Source organism: Salvelinus namaycush, chromosome 12 (assembly GCF_016432855.1).
Source record: "Salvelinus namaycush isolate Seneca chromosome 12, SaNama_1.0, whole genome shotgun sequence".
Lineage (NCBI taxonomy): Eukaryota > Metazoa > Chordata > Actinopteri > Salmoniformes > Salmonidae > Salvelinus > Salvelinus namaycush.
Window position 1 is genome coordinate 40461570 of NC_052318.1, and position 24305 is coordinate 40485874.

The 24305-nt window shown below is 45.2% G+C and overlaps 1 protein-coding gene across 1 annotated transcript in view; it reads left to right on the forward strand.

Annotated features, from left to right (window-relative positions):
• LOC120057541 (ephrin-B3-like) overlaps positions 1–24305 on the forward strand; it is a 31298-nt gene that overhangs the window by 3751 nt on the left and 3242 nt on the right. Inside the window, exon 2 of the mRNA XM_039006133.1 lies at positions 11893–12188. Within this exon, the coding sequence (XP_038862061.1) occupies positions 11893–12188 (296 nt within the window). The remainder of the gene's footprint in view (positions 1–11892; positions 12189–24305) is intronic.

A 24305-nucleotide genomic window follows, 5' to 3' on the forward strand; every position in this document is an offset into this window, starting at 1 on the left:
CACAAAATCCTGATCACCGACAACGACGTGACAGCCTATAGGGAGGAGGTCAGACACCTGGCCGGGTGGTGCCAGAATAACAACCTATCCCTCAACGTAACCAAGACTAAGGAGATGATTGTTGTCTACAGGAAAAGGAGGACCGAGCACGCCCCCATTCTCATCGACGGGGCTGTAGTGGAGCAGGTTGAGAGCTTCAAGTTCCTTAGTGTCCACATCACCAACAAACTAGAATGGTCCATACACACCAAGACAGTTGTGAAGAGGGCACGACAAAGCCTATTTCCCCTCGGGAAACTAAAAAGATTTGGCATGGGTCCTCAGATCCTCAAAAGGTTCTACAGCTGCAACATTGAGAACATCCTGACCGGTTGCATCACTGCCTGGTCATTGCTCGGCCTCCGACCGCAAGGCACTACAGAGGGTAATGCGCATGGCCCAGTACATCACTGGGGCCAAGCTTCCTGCATTCCAGGACCTCTACACCAGGCGGTGTCAGAGGAAGGCTCTAAAAATAGTCAAAGACCCCAGCCACCCCAGTCATAGACTGTTCTCTCTACTACCGCATTGCAAGCTGTACCGGAGTGCCAAGTCTAGGACAAAAAGGCTTCTCGACAGTTTTTACCCCCAAGCCATAAGACTCCTGAACAGGTAATCAAATGGCTACCCGGACTATTTGCATTGTTTGCCACCCCCCCAACCCCTCTTTTACTGTTTATCATATATGCATAGTCACTTTACCTATACATTCATGTACATACTACCTCAATTGGCCCGACCAACCAGTGCCCCCGCACATTGGCTAAGTGGGCTATCTGCACTGTGTCCCGCCACCAACCACCGGCCAACCCCTCTTTTACACTACTGCTACTCTCTGTTCATCATATATGCATAGTCACTTTAACCATATCTACATGTACATACTACCTCAATCAATCAGCCCGACTAACCGGTGACTGTATATAGCCCCGCTACTGTTATTTTTCACTGTCTTTTCTACTGCTGTTTTATTTCTTTACTTACCTATTGTTCACCTAATACCTTTTTTGCACTGTTGGTTAGAGCCAGTAAGTAAGCATTTCACTGTAAGGTCTACACCTGTTGTATTCGGAGCACGTGACAAATAAACTTTGATTTGGATTTGACATCTGAGGCAGAGTCGTGTTGCTGTACATCTCTTCCCCCTTAAATGGGCATTCAAAATGAATACTTCACAGGCTGCTCAATATTTAATGAATCGCCTGCTAATTGGCTGAGGATAAAAAGCCTGGTTAACTGGGCTAAGCGTTTCAGATTAAAACCTTTGAAAGATTGGGAAAAGAAAGGAAACCGAAACAGTGTCAGGAGACTGAGGAGCGGGTAGCGTGAGTTTAAGGATGAGGTCCCTGCGTCTTCACATGTGTTCAGCCTCATTACCCCCTTACACTGCCACATACAGCCAGAGTGTTACACCCTCAGAGTTGGAGTGAGTGTGATGTCTGTGTCAGAAAGGAGTGTGTGTGTTTTGCCTGAGTGTTATTGTGTTTGTGCATGTTGTTCCTAGGGGTGTGGGTATCATTGTTGTTGGGTGTGTGGGGGTGTATTCCCAGTCAGTCACTCAGCGGCTGTCTCAGTCAGAGTGTTTAGACTCGCCTTGTTTACTCATCCAGTGAGGAACAATCCACCCCTGTCCTCCTGTGACACCTCCTGCTGAGACAGCCGTGTGTGATGGAGGGGGGGGGGGGGGTTACTATGAATGCCTAGGCGTGTCTGCTAGACCTGTGTATTTTCCAGTCTAAATATTTAACAGTCTAGATTGAACTGGGGAGAATAAACAGTGTCAAATGAAGAAGGGCAAAGGAAAGTGCTGTGGGTATGTGTATGAATAGGCGAGCTGTCTGTATATGAGCAAGCTTGTGTGAAATGTATGCATACTTGCAGTGAAATACTGAATGTGCGACCAAACAAAAGTTTTCCATAGACTTGTGAAGGTGACTTTGGTAACAGCACCAAATGAGCTGTACCACTTGACCTCGGATTAGGGGTGTGAGAGTAAGGGAGGATAATCCTCCTACTCAACACACACCCAGCCGTCCCCTCTTGTGGAGTGCTCCACTGTCAGTCAGACAACAAAGCAGTATGTGAGGGGATTTTTTTCTCTCTCTTTCGCTCACTCGCTTTCTCTGCTGGTAGCCTAGTGGTTAGAGCGTTGGGCCAGTAACCGAAGGGTCACTGGTTCGAATACCCGAGCTTCCAAGGTGGAAAAATCTGTCGACGTGTCCTTGAGCAAGGCACTTAAAGGAGTAGTTCACTATTTACAGCTAACAATCAATGGAAGTGCTGGGGGCATGTAAACAAAGCAACAAAAAATATAATCATGTCGCATGACGTCCATTGGTAGTTAGCTTATGGTGGCTGAAGTTCGTAGAGGCTGTTTAAAGAACTGAACCATGTATTACAGTTTCTCCTGGTCCATAGACCACGTTCAGGGTGTGGAACCATCTAACATCAAGTATTTTTTTTATCACTTACTCAGTAGCTCCATCTCTCCGTGTGCCCTCTTTTACCAGAGATCATTACCATAATGAATAGCCACAGAGCTATCTGGAGCTGATTTATTAAATAAAACATAACCAGTGAGAATGTTACCAGTCATAAACTACTGGATGTCAGAATACAGGCTAGTGGTGGAAGCTGCATTTGGGTCATTGCTTGGGATTCTTGGCAGAAGACTAATCTGATGGAATCTCTTCAGTAATCCGATGGTTTCATCAACTCTTGCCCAGGGATATGGACAGAATTCAAGAGTGATGAGTAAATCAGTTAAAGGGTGCATGACATAAAGAACTTTCCTCTCTTTCACATGTTTTGTAGTAGGTGTATGGCTTAAGGCGTCGGCATGCTGCAGTTCGGCTGGCGGCTCGCCGAAGTCGGCTAGACGAACCGAACGAGTGTGCTCACATACTCCCTTAAAAGACCTTTGCTTGAAAAGAACGAGAAAAAAGCGGCAATAGGACTGTTTCTCCTATTGAAGATGCCGTAGCCAGTATACACTTCCTCAAAATAGCCAGAATTAATCTAAGATAACTCAAGAAATCTGTCATTAATTTTGATGTTTTTGCCAAGGAGATCTTAGTCGCGCAAAAGACATTTGGTGTAGTATTTCTGAAAGAAAAAATGTGCATGAAAACAAGTCGTCTCTTGTTGAATGACAACAGACTTTATTGAAGAATCCCTACTGTTGCCCAATCACGGATGAAGGGGCGTAGCATTCGGCCCTAGAACTTCGCCTGGCCTCAAAAAAAAGTGACGTGTGCCTAAACAGCTGAAAAACCCCTTACCCGAAGTCCAAAACGAACACAAATGTCGTCATAATATATGCACGAACTCTTGCGAATTTTTTGGGCTGGGAAGCACGTGGACGCCTTTACACCCCATCTAGCTCTCACAGCCTCACGTCAGAATTAGACGGTCATCCATGTTTCTCAACCGTCACATTTCAAAGTTTTCCAAACGTCACATTTCGAAGTGTTTAAGGTTACGTTTAGGCATTAACTCGGACATCTTAATTTTAGGCATTAACTCCGAATGGTTAAGGTACAAGGGTTAAGGTTTGGGATAATAAAGTAATTTTTGTTTTATCTACAAACATTTGGAGTCGAGGCAGATGCTTAAATCCATCCGCATCCCCATCCACAATGCCCGAGCAAAACCAAAACCTACTTGAAGGTAACAGCGCTCACTGTTGCCCCTAGTGGCTGGTTTCCACTTAATCTCCCTGATGTCCTCAGACATGGATGGACGTCAAAGACTGACTTGTATCACAGACCTGGGTGTTCACCCACACACTAACATTTGCTTTCTTCATTTTACCCACCCTAGTAGCTACCTGCCAGTATAATTTGCAAATTCCCTTTCACCGCCCTCCTCGTTTTTAATGTTCTGTTTCAAAGGTGCTTCCCTGGCATGCCTTCAAAGTCTTGGCAGAGCATGAGAGCATGTGGCGAATAATGGAGTAATTGCAGTCTTAAGATTGCGCTGATGAGGGTTTCACTGTGAGGTGGGGGGTGATGATGTATGTTCCCTCCAATATGAAATGGATTCTCAGAACAGTGCATCACTATAATAAAAACACTTGCTTTTCCCTTGTTTTTGTGCTTGTTTGATCTATATCCCCTTTCGACTTGTTTAGCTCATTTCTTCTCTCCATGTGCCTCTCCCTCATATCTCCTTGTTTCTCTCTATTCCTGCATCCTGTTTCTTTCTCCATCTGCTCCTCCCTCTCTCTTTCGTAAAGGTTAAGTGGCATGAATAATATTTTCTGTATGCCTTGTTTTGTGTAATTGGGGGACCATCGAATGGAGAACAGGGTCCAAGAGCAGTAATAGGGACATGTAGTTGTTTTAACAAACCAGACCAATGTTTCCCCTTCAACATTCACCTAATTGAACCCCACTCGCTCTTTACCCCGTCTCGCTTTGTTTTGTGCTCTCTCTCTCTCTCTCTCTCTCTCTCTCTCTCTCTCTCTCTCTCTCTCTCTCTCTCTCTCTCTCTCTCGTTCTTTGTCTCTGAAGTTGCATATTCAGTATCTGTCTTTCTGCTTCAAATGCACCGACTTCTCTCGTATGAAACGTTTTCTTCAAAAATATTACAAAGAATGGAAACCTAGACATTCCCTGGTGTGCTAGTATACAAGGAAGACAGGAATGAAGAAGACAAAGGGAAAAGGAGGGAGAGAAGGGACTAGGGAGTTGTTCTCTCTGACTGACTTTCTGCTTCACTCATCCTCCAAACAAAGGGAAGTGCTATTTTAAGTCTTCTCATCTTTAATCAGCCCTGTGATTTGGGCTTGATGAGCCTTTTCATGTGTGGTTAGAGTCCTGGGCATTTGGGTACATGTATCCCTCTCACAGCCTGATACATACTGAGAGTCAGACAAACACGGTTCCACTCCACAACAATTTGAAAAATTGGTAAAACTTTACTTGATACCTACCGTCATAACACGTTATGACACGGTCATAACCATGTCATATGTCAACAGCTGACATAACATGTTCTATGTTATGACCATATTATGAAAAGTTATGTCAGCTGTTATGACATGTTAGGACCTTGTCATAAAGTGTTATGACGCTAGGTGTCAAGTAATGTGTTACTGAAAACATTCTCCATTCAACATTCTGAACTACAAGATCCCACTTGTAACGAACCGACCTGAAGGGCTCCACACAGTCCGCAACGGATCCCATGGAGCTTTGTTTGCATACCTCTCTACTTTCGTGCGGCTGAATTCTTTTGGAACGCGTCGCAAACTGAGCTCCGTTTGCGTAGACTGTGAAAACACGGTGGAGAGCCCTTTAGAGGGGAGTGCCTGAGTCTGAGCTCCGCTTGTGTCAAGGTTGGCCTATGTTAAGGCCAGAGTCTGATGGGGACTGAGTCATGGGGTAGGAATGTGGCTTTTATCTCTTAGTACTTAACTAATTAAATAAAGGCTCTAAACAACACTCTGAAAGCACTTCAGATAAAGCAGGACCCACTTAGCAGTTCTGGGGGAAGGGTCCTAGAAGGGCACGGTATCAGCAATTCACCAAACAGTTCTGTGTTATGGGCCAAAATTGACATTTACACATATTTCTAGACACTAAATTACAGTGTTGTACAGTTTATTGGCATGTAATGATCTATGGTGTGAAACCCTGAGAGCTCTGTGTAAAATTGAGAAAGCAGCTTTGTTTTCTTCTGGCTGGCCTGTAAACAATTCAAGTCGATGGTAAACCATGTTCCACCTCATGCCAATGAAAGCTCTGGTCTAATGAACCAGGCCATCTCCCAACGTGTTCACCCTGGGTGGGCGACTGGGCTGAGGTGGTGCTGGACTGCCCTGGTCCCTGGCTGGCTTAGTGGACTGCGGGCTCTGGTGCATCCTGGTACAGTCCTCCCCTATACAGGACCTCCAGACTGGGGCAGCAGCAGGGGGGATTACGGGGGAAGTTTGCCTGAAATCATCTTCAACAGAGCAGTGAGGCAGAATGGTGTGAGCAAACATGAAGCTGGAAGTGTATTCACAAGAGGTGGGGTTACAGCTAGAACTACAGCTAGTGCAGTCAAATAGGAGGAGAGGGCACAGGGCAGGCAATGAAGCAAACACCCACATTCCCATAAACACTGGGCCATGAAGGTGGCCAAAGGCCATTCCAATCTGTCCACTGCAGTAATAAGGCCGTGGGATTCAGCAACACACTGAATCCTGGGTAGCCTCACACAGACCACAAGTAGAGACCATGACACACATAGATTCAAAAGTCAAGTAAGCTATGGTTTCCCTTCCTTTGACCTGTGTCTCATCTGGTATTAGTAGTTTATATTATGTATGCAATCCTGATTCATCATGTATGGCACGGTTTTAAAACTCGACCATTGAATAATGCATCAGAATCCGTTTCATCAGCAGCTCTAATGAAGGCACTAATTTAGCTTTGTTTTAAAAAGAGAAGTTGAAGGAGAAAATGCAATATTCATGTAGTTCGCTTCAGCGTCAACGTGAGATCAGATGAAAGTTTCTCCAGTTGAGCATCAAGCAGCAGCTTGAGCCAACTGTTCTCGATAAAGCCCACAACTATGTTGAATATGGCCATGGTCCATGCTTCATAGCTACGTCCAATCATGCTTTCTGTCTTAATACTAATATCTGTAGGACCTTCAACAGTCACCATGACGTCACCGTGATATTAGTATTAAGAGAGAAAGCATGATTAGACATACAGTTGAAGTCGGAAGTTTACATACACCTTAGCCAAAAACATTTAAACTCAGTTTTTCACAATTCCTGACATTTAATCCTAGTAAAAAGGCCCTGTCTTAGGTCAGTTAGGATCACTACTTTATTTTAAGAATGTGAAATGTCAGAATAATTCCGGAGAGAATGATTAATTTCAGCTTTTATTTCTTTCATCACATTCCCAGTGGGTCAGAAGTTTACATACACTCAATTAGTATTTGGTAGCATTGCCTTTAAATTGTTTAACTTGGGTCAAGTGTTTCGGGTAGCCTTCCACAAGCTTCCCAGAATAAGTTGGGTGAATTTTGGCCCATTCCTCCTGACAGAGCTGGTGTAACTGAGTCAGGTTTGTAGGCCTCCTTGCTCACACACGCTTTTTCAGTTCTGCCCACAAATTTTCTATAGGATTGAGGTCAGGGCTTTCTGATGGCCACTCCAATACCTTGACTTTGTTGCCCTTAAGCCGTTTTGCCACAACTTTGGAAGTATGCTTGGGGTCAAAGTCCATTTGGAATACCCATTTGCAACCAAGCTTTAACTCCTGACTGATGTCTTGAGATGTTGCTACAATATATCCACATAATTTTCCTGCCTCATGATGCCATCTATTTTGTGAAGTGCACCAGTCCCTCCTGCAGCAAAGCACCCCCACAACATGATGCTGCCACCCCCGTGCTTCACGGTTGGGATGGTGTTCCCTCGGCTTGCAAGCCTCCCCCTTTTTCCTCCAAACATAACGATGGTCATTATGGCCAAACAGTTCTATTTTTGTTTCATCAGACCAGAGGACATTTCTCCAAAAAGTACGATCTTTGTCGCCATGTGCAGTTGCAAACCGTAGTCTGGCTTTTTTTATGGCTGTTTTGGAGCAGTGGCTTCTTCCTTGCTGAGCGGCCTTTCAAGTTATGTCGATATAGGTCTCGTTTTACTGTGTATATAAATACTTTTGTACCTGTTTCCTCTAGCATCTTCACAAGGTCCTTTGCTGTTGTTCTGGGATTGATTTGCACTTTTCGCACCAAAGTACGTTCATCTCTAGGAGACAGAACGTGTCTCCTTCCTGAGCGGTATGACGGCTGCGTGGTCCCATGGTGTTTGTACTTGCATACTATTGTTTGTACAGATGAATGTGGTACCTTCAGGGGTTTGGAAATTGCTCCCAAGGATCAACCAGACTTGTGGAGGTCTACAATTGTTTTTCTGAAGTCTTGGCTGATTTCTTTAGATTTTCCCATGATGTCAAGCAAACAGGCACTGAGTTTGAAGGTAGGCCTTGAAATACATCCACAGGTACACCTCCAATCGACTCAAATTATGTTAATTAGCCTATCGGAAGCTTCTAAAGCCATGACATAACTTTCTGGAATTTCCCAAGCTGTTTAAAGGCACAGTCAACTTAGTGTATGTAAACTTCTTACCCCCTGGACGTGTGACACAGTGAATTATAAGTGAAATAATCTGTCTGTAAACAATTGTTGGAAAAAATGCTTGTGTCATGCACAAAGTAGATGTCCTAACCGACTTAACCTAACCAACTATAATTTGTTCACCAAGAAATGTGTGGAGTGGTTGAAAAACGAGTTTTAATGACTCCAACCTAAGTGTATGTAAACTTCCGACTTCAACTGTAGCTATGAAGCATGGACCATGGCCATACTCAACATAGTTGTGGGCTTCATTCCCAGCATTAAACTTTGAACCCACTTATTAACAAGGTCAACGGCTTGTAGCTTTGAATGGCGTCAGGCCCATAGTGGACAGGATGTGACCTCAGGCTACGGTTATGACAGCAGAGTAATCACTGATGTCACATACACACTTGACTGGCAACTTGAATATAGCAGAGTATGATGGGGATGTTGAGTCATGGGCATCTTGACATTGGGAGGATGGACAGACATGGTACACTTAGAAAAGTCCCAATAAGGAGACTTAAATAGCACACACATGCTCTGTATCAAAGCATTACTATATGCCTAAATAGAGCACATGTGGCTCTGCAGAAGTGAAAAGGTACACAGTGACAGACATGATTTGATTACTCAACTCGGAGTCATAGAGCGGAGACAGCTCACACACCTGACTCAAAGGCCTGCAAAATAATTCTCTACTTACATTGTTAACTGTGTGTGTAGAATAACGAGTGTAGGAGAGCATATACAGTATGTGATGTGTGTGCTGAGCAGAAGGTGTATGATGTGTCCGGACAAATGAAAAGGTCACTGTCTCTCATTATCTGTTCTATCTGTGCAGATCACCGTGAACCTCAAGCCTCTCTAAATGTGGTCATGCAGGACCAGGACCTCGTTGTAATAGAGCCCAGGTTAAAGCCACTACATGGTACATACTGCATCATTCATACCGTAGCCTATGTCACAGCAGAAACCTCAAGGGGAAAGTAAAAGCCAATGATTTATTATCATGCTCTGTCAAACGCCCCAAACCCTTGTTTCCCTCTCTTCCAAAACACCTTGATCTGAGAGAAGGAAGGAGAGGGATGAAGGAGCCTGGAGCTCCCTGGTTGATTTGTCTGCTTGTCCCTCCCTGTGTTGAAATGTCACCAGGCTCTCAGGGCAGTAACGCGCTTAATGGAGAGCCAGGGAGCTGATGCTCTCCAGTACCTTCATCTGCTCAAGGGTTATTCTAAGCAGAGCAATAGTCATCTGGTGGTGTAATATACTCTCTGCTACGTTGAGCTTGTGACTGGAGGTCTGTGAGAGACTCAAGGTGGGGAGTTTAGCATGGTTGCACCGTGAAATGACAGCGAATTCACACGGAATTAAATGTGTCCTCAGACTGTTAACTGCTGTTGGATTTAGCAAGAATCATGGGGAGTTCACATTCGAATGCCAGACTACAAAAACCACTGCGAAATCCCACAATTCTAAGAAGTTGTATTAAAAGCGGAAACCATGGCAGCATAATTTACTCTAGGATTATTAGGGAGGAACCATTTGTGGATTAGAGTAACAATTAGAGAGCTTAGTTGTCAATGATTATTATATATTTTTTTTTTACATTTTACTCCAGCTTGCTGGCTAACATTGTGAAAGCACGCAGAAAAACCCAGACAGAGGACTAGAAAAACCCAGACAGAGGACTCATCCAAGCTTGTGGCCTCCATTCCCTCACTGAAGCTGCTCTGTATTTTAGTGTTCACTCTGTTTGACTATGGTCGGTGGCAAATTGCAGTCTTGTCGAAAGTCTTGGTAGTGTTAATGACAGGGTAATGTGTGTTGTGCCTGAGATCGGCCATGCAACACAGTCACACACACAGCACTCCCTCTCTCTCTCTCCCTCTCTCTGATGGAGCACCGCTGTTTTAGAGCACCGCTGTTTTCTCTTCCTCTTTGCCTGTCTGACAATGTGTCTGTATGTGTTTCCTCATCCTGTGTTTTATCTCCACCAGCGTCTTATCTCTCCATATCCCCACTGGAGCTGACAGGACCATGACCCAGAATACCCTTTCAGATTTCAGCCTCCGATACACACACTCTCTTCTCTCTCTCTCTCTCTCTCTCTCTCTCTCTCTCTCTCTCTCGCTCTCTCGCTCTCTCGCTCTCTCGCTCTCTCTCTCTCTCTCTCTCTCTCTCTCTCTCTCTCTCTCAGTTGAGTTCACCCTTTTCTTTTTAAGGGTGGCAAGTAGCCTAGCGTTTAGAGCATTGGGCCAGTAACAGAAAGGTCACTGGTTTGAATATCCAAGGTGAACAATCTGTAATTCACTATTTACAACTATTTACAACTTAATGTTAGATGGTTCCTTAACCTGAAAGTACACTCTTAGAAAAAATTGTTCTGCGGCTGTCCCTATAGGAGAAAGGGTGAAACCCAAAAGGGTTCTACAAGGAACCAAATGGGGTTCTTCAAAGGGTTCTCCTATGGGTACAGCCGAAGAACCCTCTTTGGTGCTAGATAGCACCTTTTTTTTGAATCCATGGATCAGTTTTCTTTAAACAGTCACTAGAAACATCAGCTAACCTTAGACACCACAGCTCACAGTCACTTGTAACATCAGCTAACCTTAGACACCACAGCTAACAGTCAATGGAAGTGATGGGGGCATGTACATTTAGAAGAAAATCTAAATCAGTTGAAATCATATCAAATCAATGTATATTGATGTTACTTAAAGGTGAGCTCTACATGCTCTGATCCAGCCAGACTGAGCTCTACATGCTCTGATCCAGCCATGACAGTCAGACTGAGCTCTACATGCTCTGATCCAGCCATGACAGTCAGACTGAGCTCTACCTGCTCTGATCCAGCCATGACCGTCAGACTGAGCTCTACATGCTCTGATCCAGCCATGACAGTCAGACTGAGCTCTACCTGCTCTGATCCAGGGGGCCTACTACTATGGCTGACCTTGTAAAACAACACATTTCACTGCACCTATCATACTACTATGGCTGACCTTGTAAAACAAAACATTTCACTGCACCTATCATACTACTATGGCTGACCGTGTAAAATAACACATTTCACTGCACCTATCATACTACTATGGCTGACCGTGTAAAATAACACATTTCACTGCACCTATCATACTACTATGGCTTACCGTGTAAAACAACACATTTCACTGCACCTATCATACTACTATGGCTTACCGTGTAAAACAACACATTTCACTGCACCTATCAGGTGTATGTGACAATAGAACTTGTAATTTTTTTAGCACTTATTCAGTAGCTCTATCTCCTTTTTTTTGTCCTTTCAACCACTTTCTCATCTGATTTATTAAATGAAACATAACCAGTGAGAATATTACCAGTCATGAGCTACTGGTTACCAGAATAAAGGCTAGTGGTTGATTGGGGCGTTTATTGGGATTCTTGGCAGAAGACTAATCTGATGATCTCTCTCTCTCTCTCTCACTCTCTCTCTCACTCACACACCAACACACATTCATCCACAGAAGGAAACGCACATACCACTCCCACAGCCATGCATGTACCCACACACCCAGTGCTCCCACAGGCACTCGTCTGTGCCTCCAAACTGTGCCATGAATAGATGAGAGGCCTCCTCTCCAAACACAAGCTGTCAGACACAGAGATGGGTAAATATCACACTGTCAATCATTTGTTGCCATGGATACCATTCTCACCTCTCTCTGTCTCCCTCTGCAGGTTCCAGGATGACAGGGGGTATGTGTTGTACCCCCAGATAGGGGATCGTCTGGACCTGATCTGCCCAGCCTCCAACCCCCCAGGCCCCCGCTCCCCCAGTGAGTATGAGTACTACAAGCTGTACCTGGTGTCCATGCGCGAGCAGGCCGACCGCTGTGAGGTGATGGGCGCGCCAAACCTGCTGCTCACCTGTGACAAGCCCAACAGTGACATGCGCTTCACCATCAAGTTCCAGGAGTTCTCCCCCAACCTGTGGGGACACGAGTTCAAGACCCTGACGGACTACTACATCATAGGTAGTGTGATGTGTGATGTGTGTGTGTGTGTGTGTGTGTGTGTGTGTGTGTGTGTGTGTGTGTGTGTGTGTGTGTGTGTGTGTGTGTGTGTGTGTGTGTGTGTGTGTGTGTGTGTGTGTGTGTGTGTGTGTGTGTGTGTGTGTGTGTGTGTGTGTGTGTGTGTGAGAGAGAGGTGAGAGAGATGTGAGAGAGATGTGAGAAAGGGAAACATTTTAGAAATGTGTGGTAAGCACTATGGAAGCACTATCATTCCAGAACTTTCCAGTTTGTGATGTATTTCTGTGTCTCCATGAGAAAGTATTTCCATATGTCTCACAATGAGGGACACAGATTGAGCAGAGTTGAGCAGAGTTGAGCAGAGTTGAGCAGAGTTGAGCAGAGTTGAGCAGAGTTGAGCAGAGTTGAGCAGAGTTGAGCAGTGCCACTGCACCTCCGTTTTCTAGCCTCTCTCCTAGCTCTGTAATAGACAGTGTGTGTTTGTGTGTATTAGAGGCCTGGGGCTTAGCAGTGTGTGTACTCCCCTGCATGACAAGAGCAGATCAGCAGACTGAGCTCTACCTGCTCTGAACCAGCCATGACAGTCAGACTGAGCTCTTCCTGCTCTGATCCAGCCATGACAGTCAGACTGAGCTCTACCTGCTCTGATCCAGCCATGACAGTCAGACTGAGCTCTACCTGCTCTGATCCAGCCATGACCGTCAGACTGAGCTCTACATGCTCTGATCCAGCCATGACAGTCAGACTGAGCTCTACCTGCTCTGATCCAGCCATGACAGTCAGACTGAGCTCTACATGCTCTGATCCAGCCATGACAGTCAGACTGAGCTCTACCTGCTCTGATCCAGCCATGACCGTCAGACTGAGCTCTACATGCTCTGATCCAGCCATGACAGTCAGACTGAGCTCTACCTGCTCTGATCCAGCCATGACAGTCAGACTGAGCTCTACCTGCTCTGATCCAGCCATGACAGTCAGACTGAGCTCTACCTGCTCTGATCCAGCCATGACAGTCAGACTGAGTGCCACTCATCACACCCACTCCCCACACTGAGGAGATATGGAAAGGCATGATGACACACTCTTGTATTGCAAATCCAAACAAGAGTACTTGGAAAATATTTCTCACCTCACTGCATATAGACAATATATTTTTTTTCAATTAAGTTTTTAAACGTTAAATGGTTGTGTTTTTTGATGTGAGCCTTCTGGCTTTGTTTTTACATCTGTGTGTGGGGGGGGGGGGTAATCTAACCATGGGGAAATCACATTTAGTTAACCTATATTGGCATTTGTTAATTTTTCCAATATGGCAGTAATGAGTTGGAGTACCTAGAGAGAAAAAGCTGGGTGAGGGAGTTCATTCACCGGCCTGCTGTTTTACATATTTGCATCAACATGTTGAGGTCGTTTGAGCACTGGTGTTTAATTGGCAGTAATGCATGGTAGAGAGCTCAAGGGCACAGTGGGCAATGGGGGAATGACCCAGTTGACTGGGTCTCCAGCCCACAGCTCAGAGTCAAGCAGCCATAGGCCACCACTGCCCACACCAAACCAGCCTAGCCAGCCAACATGGACTATAAAAACACACACAAAAAACAAGTTGTTTCAACTTATTATTATTAAGTAACTGGTTCCACAGCCTTTTTTTTGTTTGTTTACTAAACTTTTTGGTCCAAGTGTTACCTGAACAAAAAATGTTGGCCAAAACTTAGCTCCAACTTGAGAAAACCTAGTCAATTTAAAATGGTGTGTTTTCTCAATTCTAAATTATAATTTGGGCATCTTAACTAAAGAAAGCTGGTTACACACACAAACAGTGCTTTTAACTTACATGATTACATTGTGCATGTTAAGTTATACAGTAGTTATTATTCAACATGTCCTCACCTGGGATTTGAACTCACTACCTCTTGGTTCATGGCATTCCGATCTTCCTGCTACTCCACCATGTCGGTGTCAGGTATCAGTCCATCTGACTGTTCTCTCATCATGGATTTGATTGACTTATTCCATCAATCTGAGGTTTTTCTGTCTAGTTGTCTAATAAAGTTAGTGGGGAATATTATTCTGCTTTCATGTTACTCCTGAATCACTATGATTAATGCAATTAGTTTTTCTTGAGTGTACTTTTAACAGAGTTGAGATTTACTTTGAAGTGCAAAGTGTAGCAATACAGGTGAAATCGGTCATTGACCTGGACATGGTGGTGTATCAGGAAGCTCAGGAAGCTCAGCATGCTGTGAACCAAGAGGTTGTGTGTTCAAATCCCAGGTGGGGACATTCACATGGTGAATAACATTTTTTACAGTGTGGAACTTAGGGCCAAAGCTGCAGGTGTGTGTTAACTTTTCTAACTTTGGGTTTTAACTGGTGTGTGTAGGTACAGTTGTGTGTCTATCTTTGTGAAGCATTGTGCTCACAAGTGATTCTCGTTAGATATAGTCAGACAAGTGGATGCAGGTATGTAGTAAGAATATTAGATTGCATAGAGGTGTTTTACTGTCAGAGTATTTAGTGAGCGTTCTCCTGCTCTGTTGTCTTAGAGTACGGCTGTTATAGGAGCTCCGTCGACTTGGTTTGATCACTCAGCAGTCATACGGCTCCCGCGGGAGCACTTCAGCCATCCCCAAAAACAACATGAGAGAGGCAGTCAAACAAAACAACATGAGAGAGGCAGTCAAACAAAACAACATGAGAGAGGCAGTCAAACAAAACAACATGAGAGAGGCAGTCAAACAAAACAACATGAGAGAGGCAGTCAAACAAAACAACATGAGAGAGGCAGTCAAACAAAACAACATGAGAGAGGCAGTCAAACAAAACAACATGAGAGAGGCAGTCAAACAAAACAACATGAGAGAGGCAGTCAAACAATGCTGCACCATGATCACATCAAGCCAAACACACAGTCTAAATGACTCGCCTCACAGTGGAGGGCGTCTGTCTGTGTGTGCCATTTTATCAAGCTGATGCTCCAAGTGTGACTGTCTGTGCTTGTGTGCATGCCTGTACATGCCTGCATGGGTGGGTGTGTTTTGACTGACTGTGCATGACACACACTGGGTAAGAGTGTGTTGGCTGCTGGCAGGTTGGCCATTGACAGTCTGTTTTATGGTGTCATAATGCATCAGTGTGTGCTGTGTAGAGAGGTTAATAATTGAGGAGCTAGTTGGATTATTTATCAGTGTTAAGCTGAAATAGCGAAAAGGAGCAGACCGTTTGCTCGCTCAGTGTGTGCGTGTGCGTGTCTCCGCATGCGTGTATGCCTGCATGTAAATATGGTTTGCCATGGTTTTTGTAAGAGGACGAGAGAGGGAGAGGAAGAGGGTTAGAGACTGCCATAAGTTGAGGGACAGTGTCTGACAGACCAATCAACCTGCAGATGTACTCTACTGTATGCTTATTGTTATTGTTGAATGTATGGTTATTTTGACACTTGGTTATTGTTGTTACTGTTGTCCCGTTGAAAATTTTGATTCTTATTTTTATTGTTATATTGTAAATATCCAAAATAAGCTTTGGCAATATGTACATTGCACAATAGCAGAACCTGAGACGGAGCTGCATTTCCTGACAAAATGTCAAAAATATAAAACAATTAGAGAGTGTCATTTCCCCCAAATTTGAAACCCTTATTCGAGAGAGAGAGAGAGAGAGAGAGAGAGAGAGAGAGAGAGAGACTGTGTGAGAGAGAGACTGTGTGAGAGAGAGACTGTGTGAGAGAGAGACTGTGTGAGAGAGAGACTGTGTGAGAGAGAGACTGTGTGAGAGAGAGAGAGAGAGAGAGAGAGAGAGAGAGAGAGAGAGAGAGAGAGAGAGAGAGACTGTGTGAGAGAGAGACTGTGTGAGAGAGAGACTGTGTGAGAGAGAGACTGTGTGAGAGAGAGACTGTGAGACTGTGAGACTGTGAGAGAGAGAGAGAGACTGTGTGAGAGAGAGAGAGAGAGAGAGAGAGAGAGACTGTGTGAGAGAGAGAGAGACTGTGAGACTGTGAGAGAGAGACTGTGAGACTGTGAGAGAGAGAGACTGTGAGAGAGAGAGAGAGAGACTGTGAGAGAGAGAGACTGTGAGACTGTGAGAGAGAGAGACTGTGAGACTGTGAGAGAGAGAGACTGTGAGACTGTGAGAGAGAGAGACTGTGAGACTGTGAGAGAGAGAGACTGTGAGAGACTGTGAGAGAGAGAGAGAGAGACTGTGAGACTGTGAGAGAGAGAGAGAGAGACTGTGTGAGAGAGAGAGACTGTGAGACTGTGAGAGAGAGACTGTGAGACTGTGAGAGAGAGACTGTGAGACTGTGAGAGAGAGAGAGAGAGAGACTGTGAGTGTGAGACTGTGAGACTGTGAGACTGTGAGAGAGAGAGAGAGAGACTGTGAGAGAGAGAGACTGTGAGACTGTGAGAGAGAGACTGTGAGACTGTGAGAGAGAGAGACTGTGAGAGACTGTGAGAGAGAGAGAGAGAGACTGTGAGAGAGAGAGAGACTGTGAGAGAGAGACTGTGAGAGAGAGACTGTGAGAGAACATGGAACACTCGCTAGTAACAGTCCAGTCACTGTTCCGTGTGTGTAAGAGAGGGGCTGTGTGATGACTGTGAATAACACAAAGTGACATGTCGCTTCCCCGATCTAGGTCAACAATCAGAACCGAACCACGCTGTAGTTGTGAGTGTTTGTGTGCAGAGAGAGAGAGAGAGAGAGAGCAACAGAAATGAGAAATGGCCTTTGTATCTGCTTGTCTATTAAAGCATCCATCTCTATGTTTTTCTGCATGTGCTTTACCGAACATCATGTGTGTGTGTGTTTTCTTCGCTGATAAATGTCATGCCGTAAAATTCTCAAAAAAATTGGATTGAAAAGGTTTAACACAGTGATTCAATAACCTTCTGGTTGTGCCAGCAACTCACATTAACACAGACGTTCACACACTTTTTAAACACGGAGGCAGGAAATCTGCAGGGACTCTCTCTCTCACACACACTGACACACGCACAGACATTGTTTTTACAGACATTCGTGTGAGCAGAGAGAGAGATTACAGTGGTCAGGGGATTGGGGGAATTCACTCCACCAGCTGTTCACTAGGGACAAGGATGGAGGGGGGGAAGAAAGAGACAGACACAGACACAGACACAGACACAGACACAGACACAGACACAGACACAGAGACAGAGACAGAGACAGAGACACAGAGAGGGAGGAGGAGAGAGAGAGGATACCAGGGTAATACAGAGTTGATCTCTGTAACTGCGGTATTAACTGTAACATGGTGGAGCTCATGCTTGAACAGGCACTTGTAGATCTGCGTATCTCTCTCTCTCTCTCTCTCTCACACACACACGCACACACACGCATGCACGACCGCACACACACGCGCACACACACACACACACACACACACACACACACACACACGCATGCGCGCGCACACACACACACACACACATTCTGCTACCACCCCTAAGGCTATGGGATTTGCTGTCATGCCAGAGGCTTAATTCTCGGTATGGTGTACAGTCCCCCAGCCAAGTCTTTAATAGACGTAGAAAAGGCCAAATAATCTGCCTGTGTGGAGCGTGAGGGTGATGATGTAATGGCTTCAGGAAGAGGATCTCTTCACCATCCCTGATCTGACTGTGCCTCTTCTCTTCAGGTACTAGAGACAGACTGAGACCTCTCAGGTGCCAGTCAGCCCACCTCATGTGCATCTGAGGCCTGACAGAGAGCCTACAACCAGGAAATACCTTTTAAACATTAGCGTGTCTGAAATATTTTTTTTTTTTATGGCTTAGAAGTTGACCTTGATACTCATATCTGACATGAAGAACATATGGAAGATATACAACAGATGTGTTTTTCTACATATAGAACAGATGTGTTTTTCTACATATGGAAAATATAGAACAGATGTGTTTTTCTACATATAGAAGATATAGAACAGATGTGTTTTTCTACATATAGAAGATATAGAACAGATGTGTTTTTCTACATATAGAAGATATAGAAAAGATGTGTTTTTCTACATATAGAATATATAGAACAGATGTGTTTTTCTACATATAGAAGATATAGAAAAGATGTGTTTTTCTACATATAGAAGATATAGAACAGATGTGTTTTTCTACATATAGAAGATATAGAACAGATGTGTTTGTCTACATATGGAAGATGTATATCTATTCCTTTCTTTTCTCCCATTGGTCCTGCTACCCTCCTCCAACCAGTGACATACTTTTAATGTATGCCATTAAGAAACTAATTAGGATAATGAACAGAGAGAGGGGGGAGGCCCGTCTCCTTTTCCCAGGCTCTAACGTAACAGACTGTATCCTCTCGCCTCACACACAAAAGACCCCCACCATCATCATCATCACCACACACACACACACACACACACACACACACACACACACACACACACACACACACACACACACACACACAGCTAACACGTGTAATGCTGCTACCACACACACACACACACACACACAGACACACACACACACACACACACATAGCTAACACATGGGCCTAGCATTGGCATAAGTAACACAAACATAAGTAACACAGCTAACGTGACTACACTGAGACAGTCGGTGGAGACGCCGATTTAAAAAGAGATTTGATCAAATCTCTATCTCTCCTTCCCTCTCTCCCCCTCTCTCACCCTCTCTCACCCTCTATCCCTCTCTCGCTTCCTCTCTTTCTCTGCTCCTCTACCCCCTTGGCTGTGATCTGACTCAGTTGTCAGACTGGGTTAGTTCGGCTGGATGGCTCTCTATAATGTCTCTTTATTGTGTATTTGTTCTCCTCTTTGTGAGGTTGCAGTGTGGGGGCGGGCAGGCTTTTTTGATTGTACTCGAGGGGAAAGAGCCTTAAATGATGTAGCGCTATCTCAGATCTCCAATCCCCTTTACATGTTCAACATTTCACCCTGCTCCTCTGTCAATAATACAACTCTGCCGGGCGGGAACAACGATTCGCCTCACATAATGAACAAACATGATTAACGTCACCATATACTCAATTGGATGAAACATGAATGAAAAGAGACCCTTATTAAGGACATGGGAGTGTCGGCATTGGAGCAGGTCTTTGTGTACTGTGCGTAGGTGGCTATGATTATGTTTTGTCTTTGTCTTATAGGTTTTGGAGGGTGTGTGTGTCTGTGTGACAGTTGGGTAAGGATGTATGTGTTTGGTAATGCGTCCTGGGCAGTGTGGACCTGTCCGAGGGATCCAGGTAGATCATAATCACCCATTACACAGCTGATGGAGCACCGCTGTTTTCTCTTCCACTTTGCCTGTCTGACAATGTGTCTGTGTGTGTTTCCTCATCCTGTGTGTTATCTCCACCAGCGTCTTATCTCTCCATATCCCCACTGGAGCTGACAGGACCATGACCCAGAAAACCCTTTCAGATTTCAGCCTCTGATAGAGCCTCTACGTCTCCTCATCTCTCTCTCTCTCTCTCTCTCACTCAATCTCTCTCTCCACATTCCCTGTTTCTTAATTTAGTCTTCCCTTCTCTCTCTCCCTCCCACTCCCCCTGTTTGTGCTCTCAGCCTCTCTCTCTCCCTTCCTCCCTCCTTCTCTTCTTCCATCTCCCCTGCTCTCTCTCACTTCTGTCTTATTTCTGCCATCGATTCACCTTTTCCAACCCTTCCTCCCTGTCCTATTTTGGTCTGTCTTTCTTTAACTCTATTGGAAATCAGCTGGCTGTGTTTTGGGCTTCAGCATCATGCCCTATAACTACAGAACTAGCCAATGTGGAGAGACATGCTCTGCAATGTAATGATGTACCTGAGGTAAAATGCTGATGAGGGAGAGGTTTCTGTGATGAAGATGTAGACGGAGACACAGATGGTTGCAGAGACAGAAAGCGTGATAACCAGAGCGGAACAGCGAAAGAGGGAAGACAAGGAAGGACAGGGATGCTGAGTCACAGATGTGAATCTGTCTATTCAACTAAGGTGAACCCTAACCCTAAATCTGAGTACCTGCTTCAACTGCCAAGCCTTCTATTGCCTAATAACCACAGTTAGTATTCAGTGAACGGCCTCATCCAATCAAAGAGAGGTGAAGCGTCATCTGTTTCAATTTGTGTCCAATCAGGCGGTGTCCTCAGTGACTCCACGAATTACAGATTAGTGCACTGAGGCAGGGCTACTGCTATTTGGCTCCGGAGACACTGCTGCCCACACAGATTGGGGAAAATAGTTTCGGCCCAAGTTACAACTCACAAAAAAAAAACACAAATTCAATTTGAAAGAGGTTAGCCTATAAACCAATTATTTGAAGCTTGCATGGACAGAGATGTAAGGGAGAATAGAGAGGGGAGAATCTGAGTGTTTAAAGCGGCAATCAGCAGTTGAAACAATAAGAGTGTTCTCCGCCCCTGTTTCAGTAAAAAGCTGAGCGATGGGACTGGAGAAATGTAACCACTCTTACAATCATAGACAGAGCTATGGATGCAAGGACTGACCATCCATAATATATATATATTTTTTTAAACATGTTTTGAGGCTTTATAGTGTTTTACATTTACTTTGTTTTTTACAAACATTTGGTTCTGATGGCATGGTTGAACTAAGCTCATGAGGCATTTAGAAGTTATATTCTTCAAGAATCAATCAGTACATTTCATTCATTCATAAGTTAAAAAAAAAAATGGATGTAGCAAATGCCGAAAGTCCCTTTAAGTATCAATACAAGGAACCCTATTCCATCAAACCCAGTCGCCAGATTCCTAAGATAAGTATATTGTTTGCCTTGTTGGAAGCACGTTTAAATCAATATGCAGGGGAATTTATTGCAGTGAACAAGGTTTGGGTGAGTGCATGTGAATGTAAACGTGCGCTCATACAGCACAATACGAAACGTGTTTTAGACCATATGTCTGGTTACTATGTGAAGATGGAGGAGGAGCCAATGTCTTGCACACAGTAAAAAGTATGTTACGATCAATACATCATCGCGAAGGGTTTATTGTCAATCCTAGATTCATACATTTTAGCCTCCTTCCACCTACTGTCACAGCCAGCCAAGTGTAAAGCTTCATCTCTGTGAGCTGAGCAGAGTTTGTTTTAATGGATGTTAAAGCCTGCCACTTTTTATGTGCCCCCCAGCCACAACATAACCTTATCTGAGTCAGACATCAGAGTCCAACCCCACTATACCAACCAGTGATAGAACTGCACTGCACTGTACTGCATGGAGCTTGGCTGAGTCATGTTTAGAACATAGCCTACACACAGACCGCACCTCATTTAGAACAGCAGATAACAGTACTGCATGGAGCTTGGCTGAGTCATGTTTAGAACATAGCCTACACACAGACCGCACCTCATTTAGAACACCAGATAACAGGCTTGTTAACAATGGGCTGATATTAGGCTACTGTACTTTACAAAATGCAGATTGCAGTGTAGATTTCCAACCATTTCTAGCCAAACCTATCCACTTCCCTGTAAGGGAACGTTGACTGCACGTTGACTGCCATGGCATTACGTTGACTGCACGTTGACTGCCATGGCATTACGTTGACTGCACGTTGACTGCCATGGCATTACGTTGACTGCACGTTGACTGTTATGGCGCTACATTGACTGCACGTTGACTGCTAAGGCGTTACATTGACTGCACGTTGACTGTTATGGCGCTACATTGACTGCACGTTGACTGCCATGGCGTTACGTTGACTGCACGTTGACTGCTATGGCGCTACATTGACTGCACGTTGACTGTTATGGCACTACATTGACTGCACGTTGACTGCCATGGCATTAGGTTGGCTGTACGTTGACTGTTTTGGCGCTACATTGACTGCACGTTGACTGCTATGGCGCTACATTGACTGCACGTTGACTGCTATGGCGCTACATTGACTGCATGTTGACTGCTATGGCGCTACATTGACTGCACGTTGACTGCTATGGCGCTACATTGACTGCATGTTGACTGCTATGGCGCTACATTGACTGCACGTTGACTGCTATGGCGCTACATTGACTGCACGTTGACTGCTATGGCGCTACATTGACTGCACGTTGACTGCTATGGCATTACGTTGGCTGCACGTTGACTGTTTTGGCGCTACATTGACTGTACGTTGACCGCTATGGCGTTACGTTGACTGCTATGGCGCTACATTGACTGCACGTTGACTGCTATGGCGCTACGTTGACTGCACGTTGACTGCTATGGCGCTACATTGACTGCACGTTGACTGTTATGGCACTACATTGACTGCACGTTGACTGCCATGGCATTAGGTTGGCTGTACGTTGACTGTTTTGGCGCTACATTGACTGCACGTTGACTGCTATGGCGCTACATTGACTGCACGTTGACTGCTATGGCGCTACATTGACTGCATGTTGACTGCTATGGCGCTACATTGACTGCACGTTGACTGCTATGGCGCTACATTGACTGCATGTTGACTGCTATGGCGCTACATTGACTGCACGTTGACTGCTATGGCGCTACATTGACTGCACGTTGACTGCTATGGCGCTACATTGACTGCACGTTGACTGCTATGGCATTACGTTGGCTGCACGTTGACTGTTTTGGCGCTACATTGACTGTACGTTGACCGCTATGGCGTTACGTTGACTGCTATGGCGCTACATTGACTGCACGTTGACTGCTATGGCGCTACATTGACTGTACGTTGACCGCTATGGCGTTACGTTGACTGCTATGGCGCTACATTGACTGCACGTTGACTGCTATGGCGCTACATTGACTGTACGTTGACTGCTATGGCGCTACATTGACTGTACGTTGACCGCTATGGCGTTACGTTGACTGCACGTTGACTGCTATGGCGCTACATTGACTGCACGTTGACTGTTATGGCACTACGTTGACTGCACGTTGACCGCTATGGCGTTACGTTGACTGCACGTTGACCGCTATGGCGTTACGTTGACTGCACGTTGACTGCTATGGCGCTACATTGACTGCACGTTGACTGCTATGGCGTTACGTTGACTGTACGTTGACCGCTATGGCGTTACGTTGACTGTACGTTGACCGCTATGGCGCTACATTGACTGCACGTTGACTGTTATGGCACTACGTTGACTGCACGTTGACCGCTATGGCGTTACATTGACTGCACGTTGACTGTTATGGCACTACGTTGACTGCACGTTGACCGCTATGGCGTTACATTGACTGCACGTTGACTGTTATGGCACTACGTTGACTGTACGTTGACCGCTATGGCGTTACGTTGACTGCTATGGCGCTACATTGACTGCACGTTGACTGCTATGGCGCTACATTGACTGTACGTTGACTGCTATGGCGTTACGTTGACTGCACGTTGACTGCTATGGCGCTACATTGACTGTACGTTGACCGCTATGGCGTTACGTTGACTGCTATGGCGCTACATTGACGGCACGTTGACTGCTATGGCGCTACATTGACTGCACATTGACTGCTATGGCGCTACATTGACTGCACGTTGACCGCTATGGCGTTACGTTGACTGCACGTTGACTGCTATGGCGCTACATTGACTGTACGTTGACCGCTATGGCGTTACGTTGACTGCTATGGCGCTACATTGACTGCACGTTGACTGCTATGGCGCTACATTGACTGTACGTTGACTGCTATGGCGCTACATTGACTGTACGTTGACCGCTATGGCGTTACGTTGACTGCACGTTGACTGCTATGGCGCTACATTGACTGCACGTTGACTGTTATGGCACTACGTTGACTGCACGTTGACCGCTATGGCGTTACGTTGACTGCACGTTGACCGCTATGGCGTTACGTTGACTGCACGTTGACTGCTATGGCGCTACATTGACTGCACGTTGACTGCTATGGCGTTACGTTGACTGTACGTTGACCGCTATGGCGTTACGTTGACTGTACGTTGACCGCTATGGCGCTACATTGACTGCACGTTGACTGTTATGGCACTACGTTGACTGCACGTTGACCGCTATGGCGTTACGTTGACTGCACGTTGACTGCTATGGCGTTACATTGACTGCACGTTGACTGCTATGGCGTTACATTGACTGTACGTTGACCGCTATGGCGTTACGTTGACTGCACGTTGACTGTTTTGGCGCTACATTGACTGCACGTT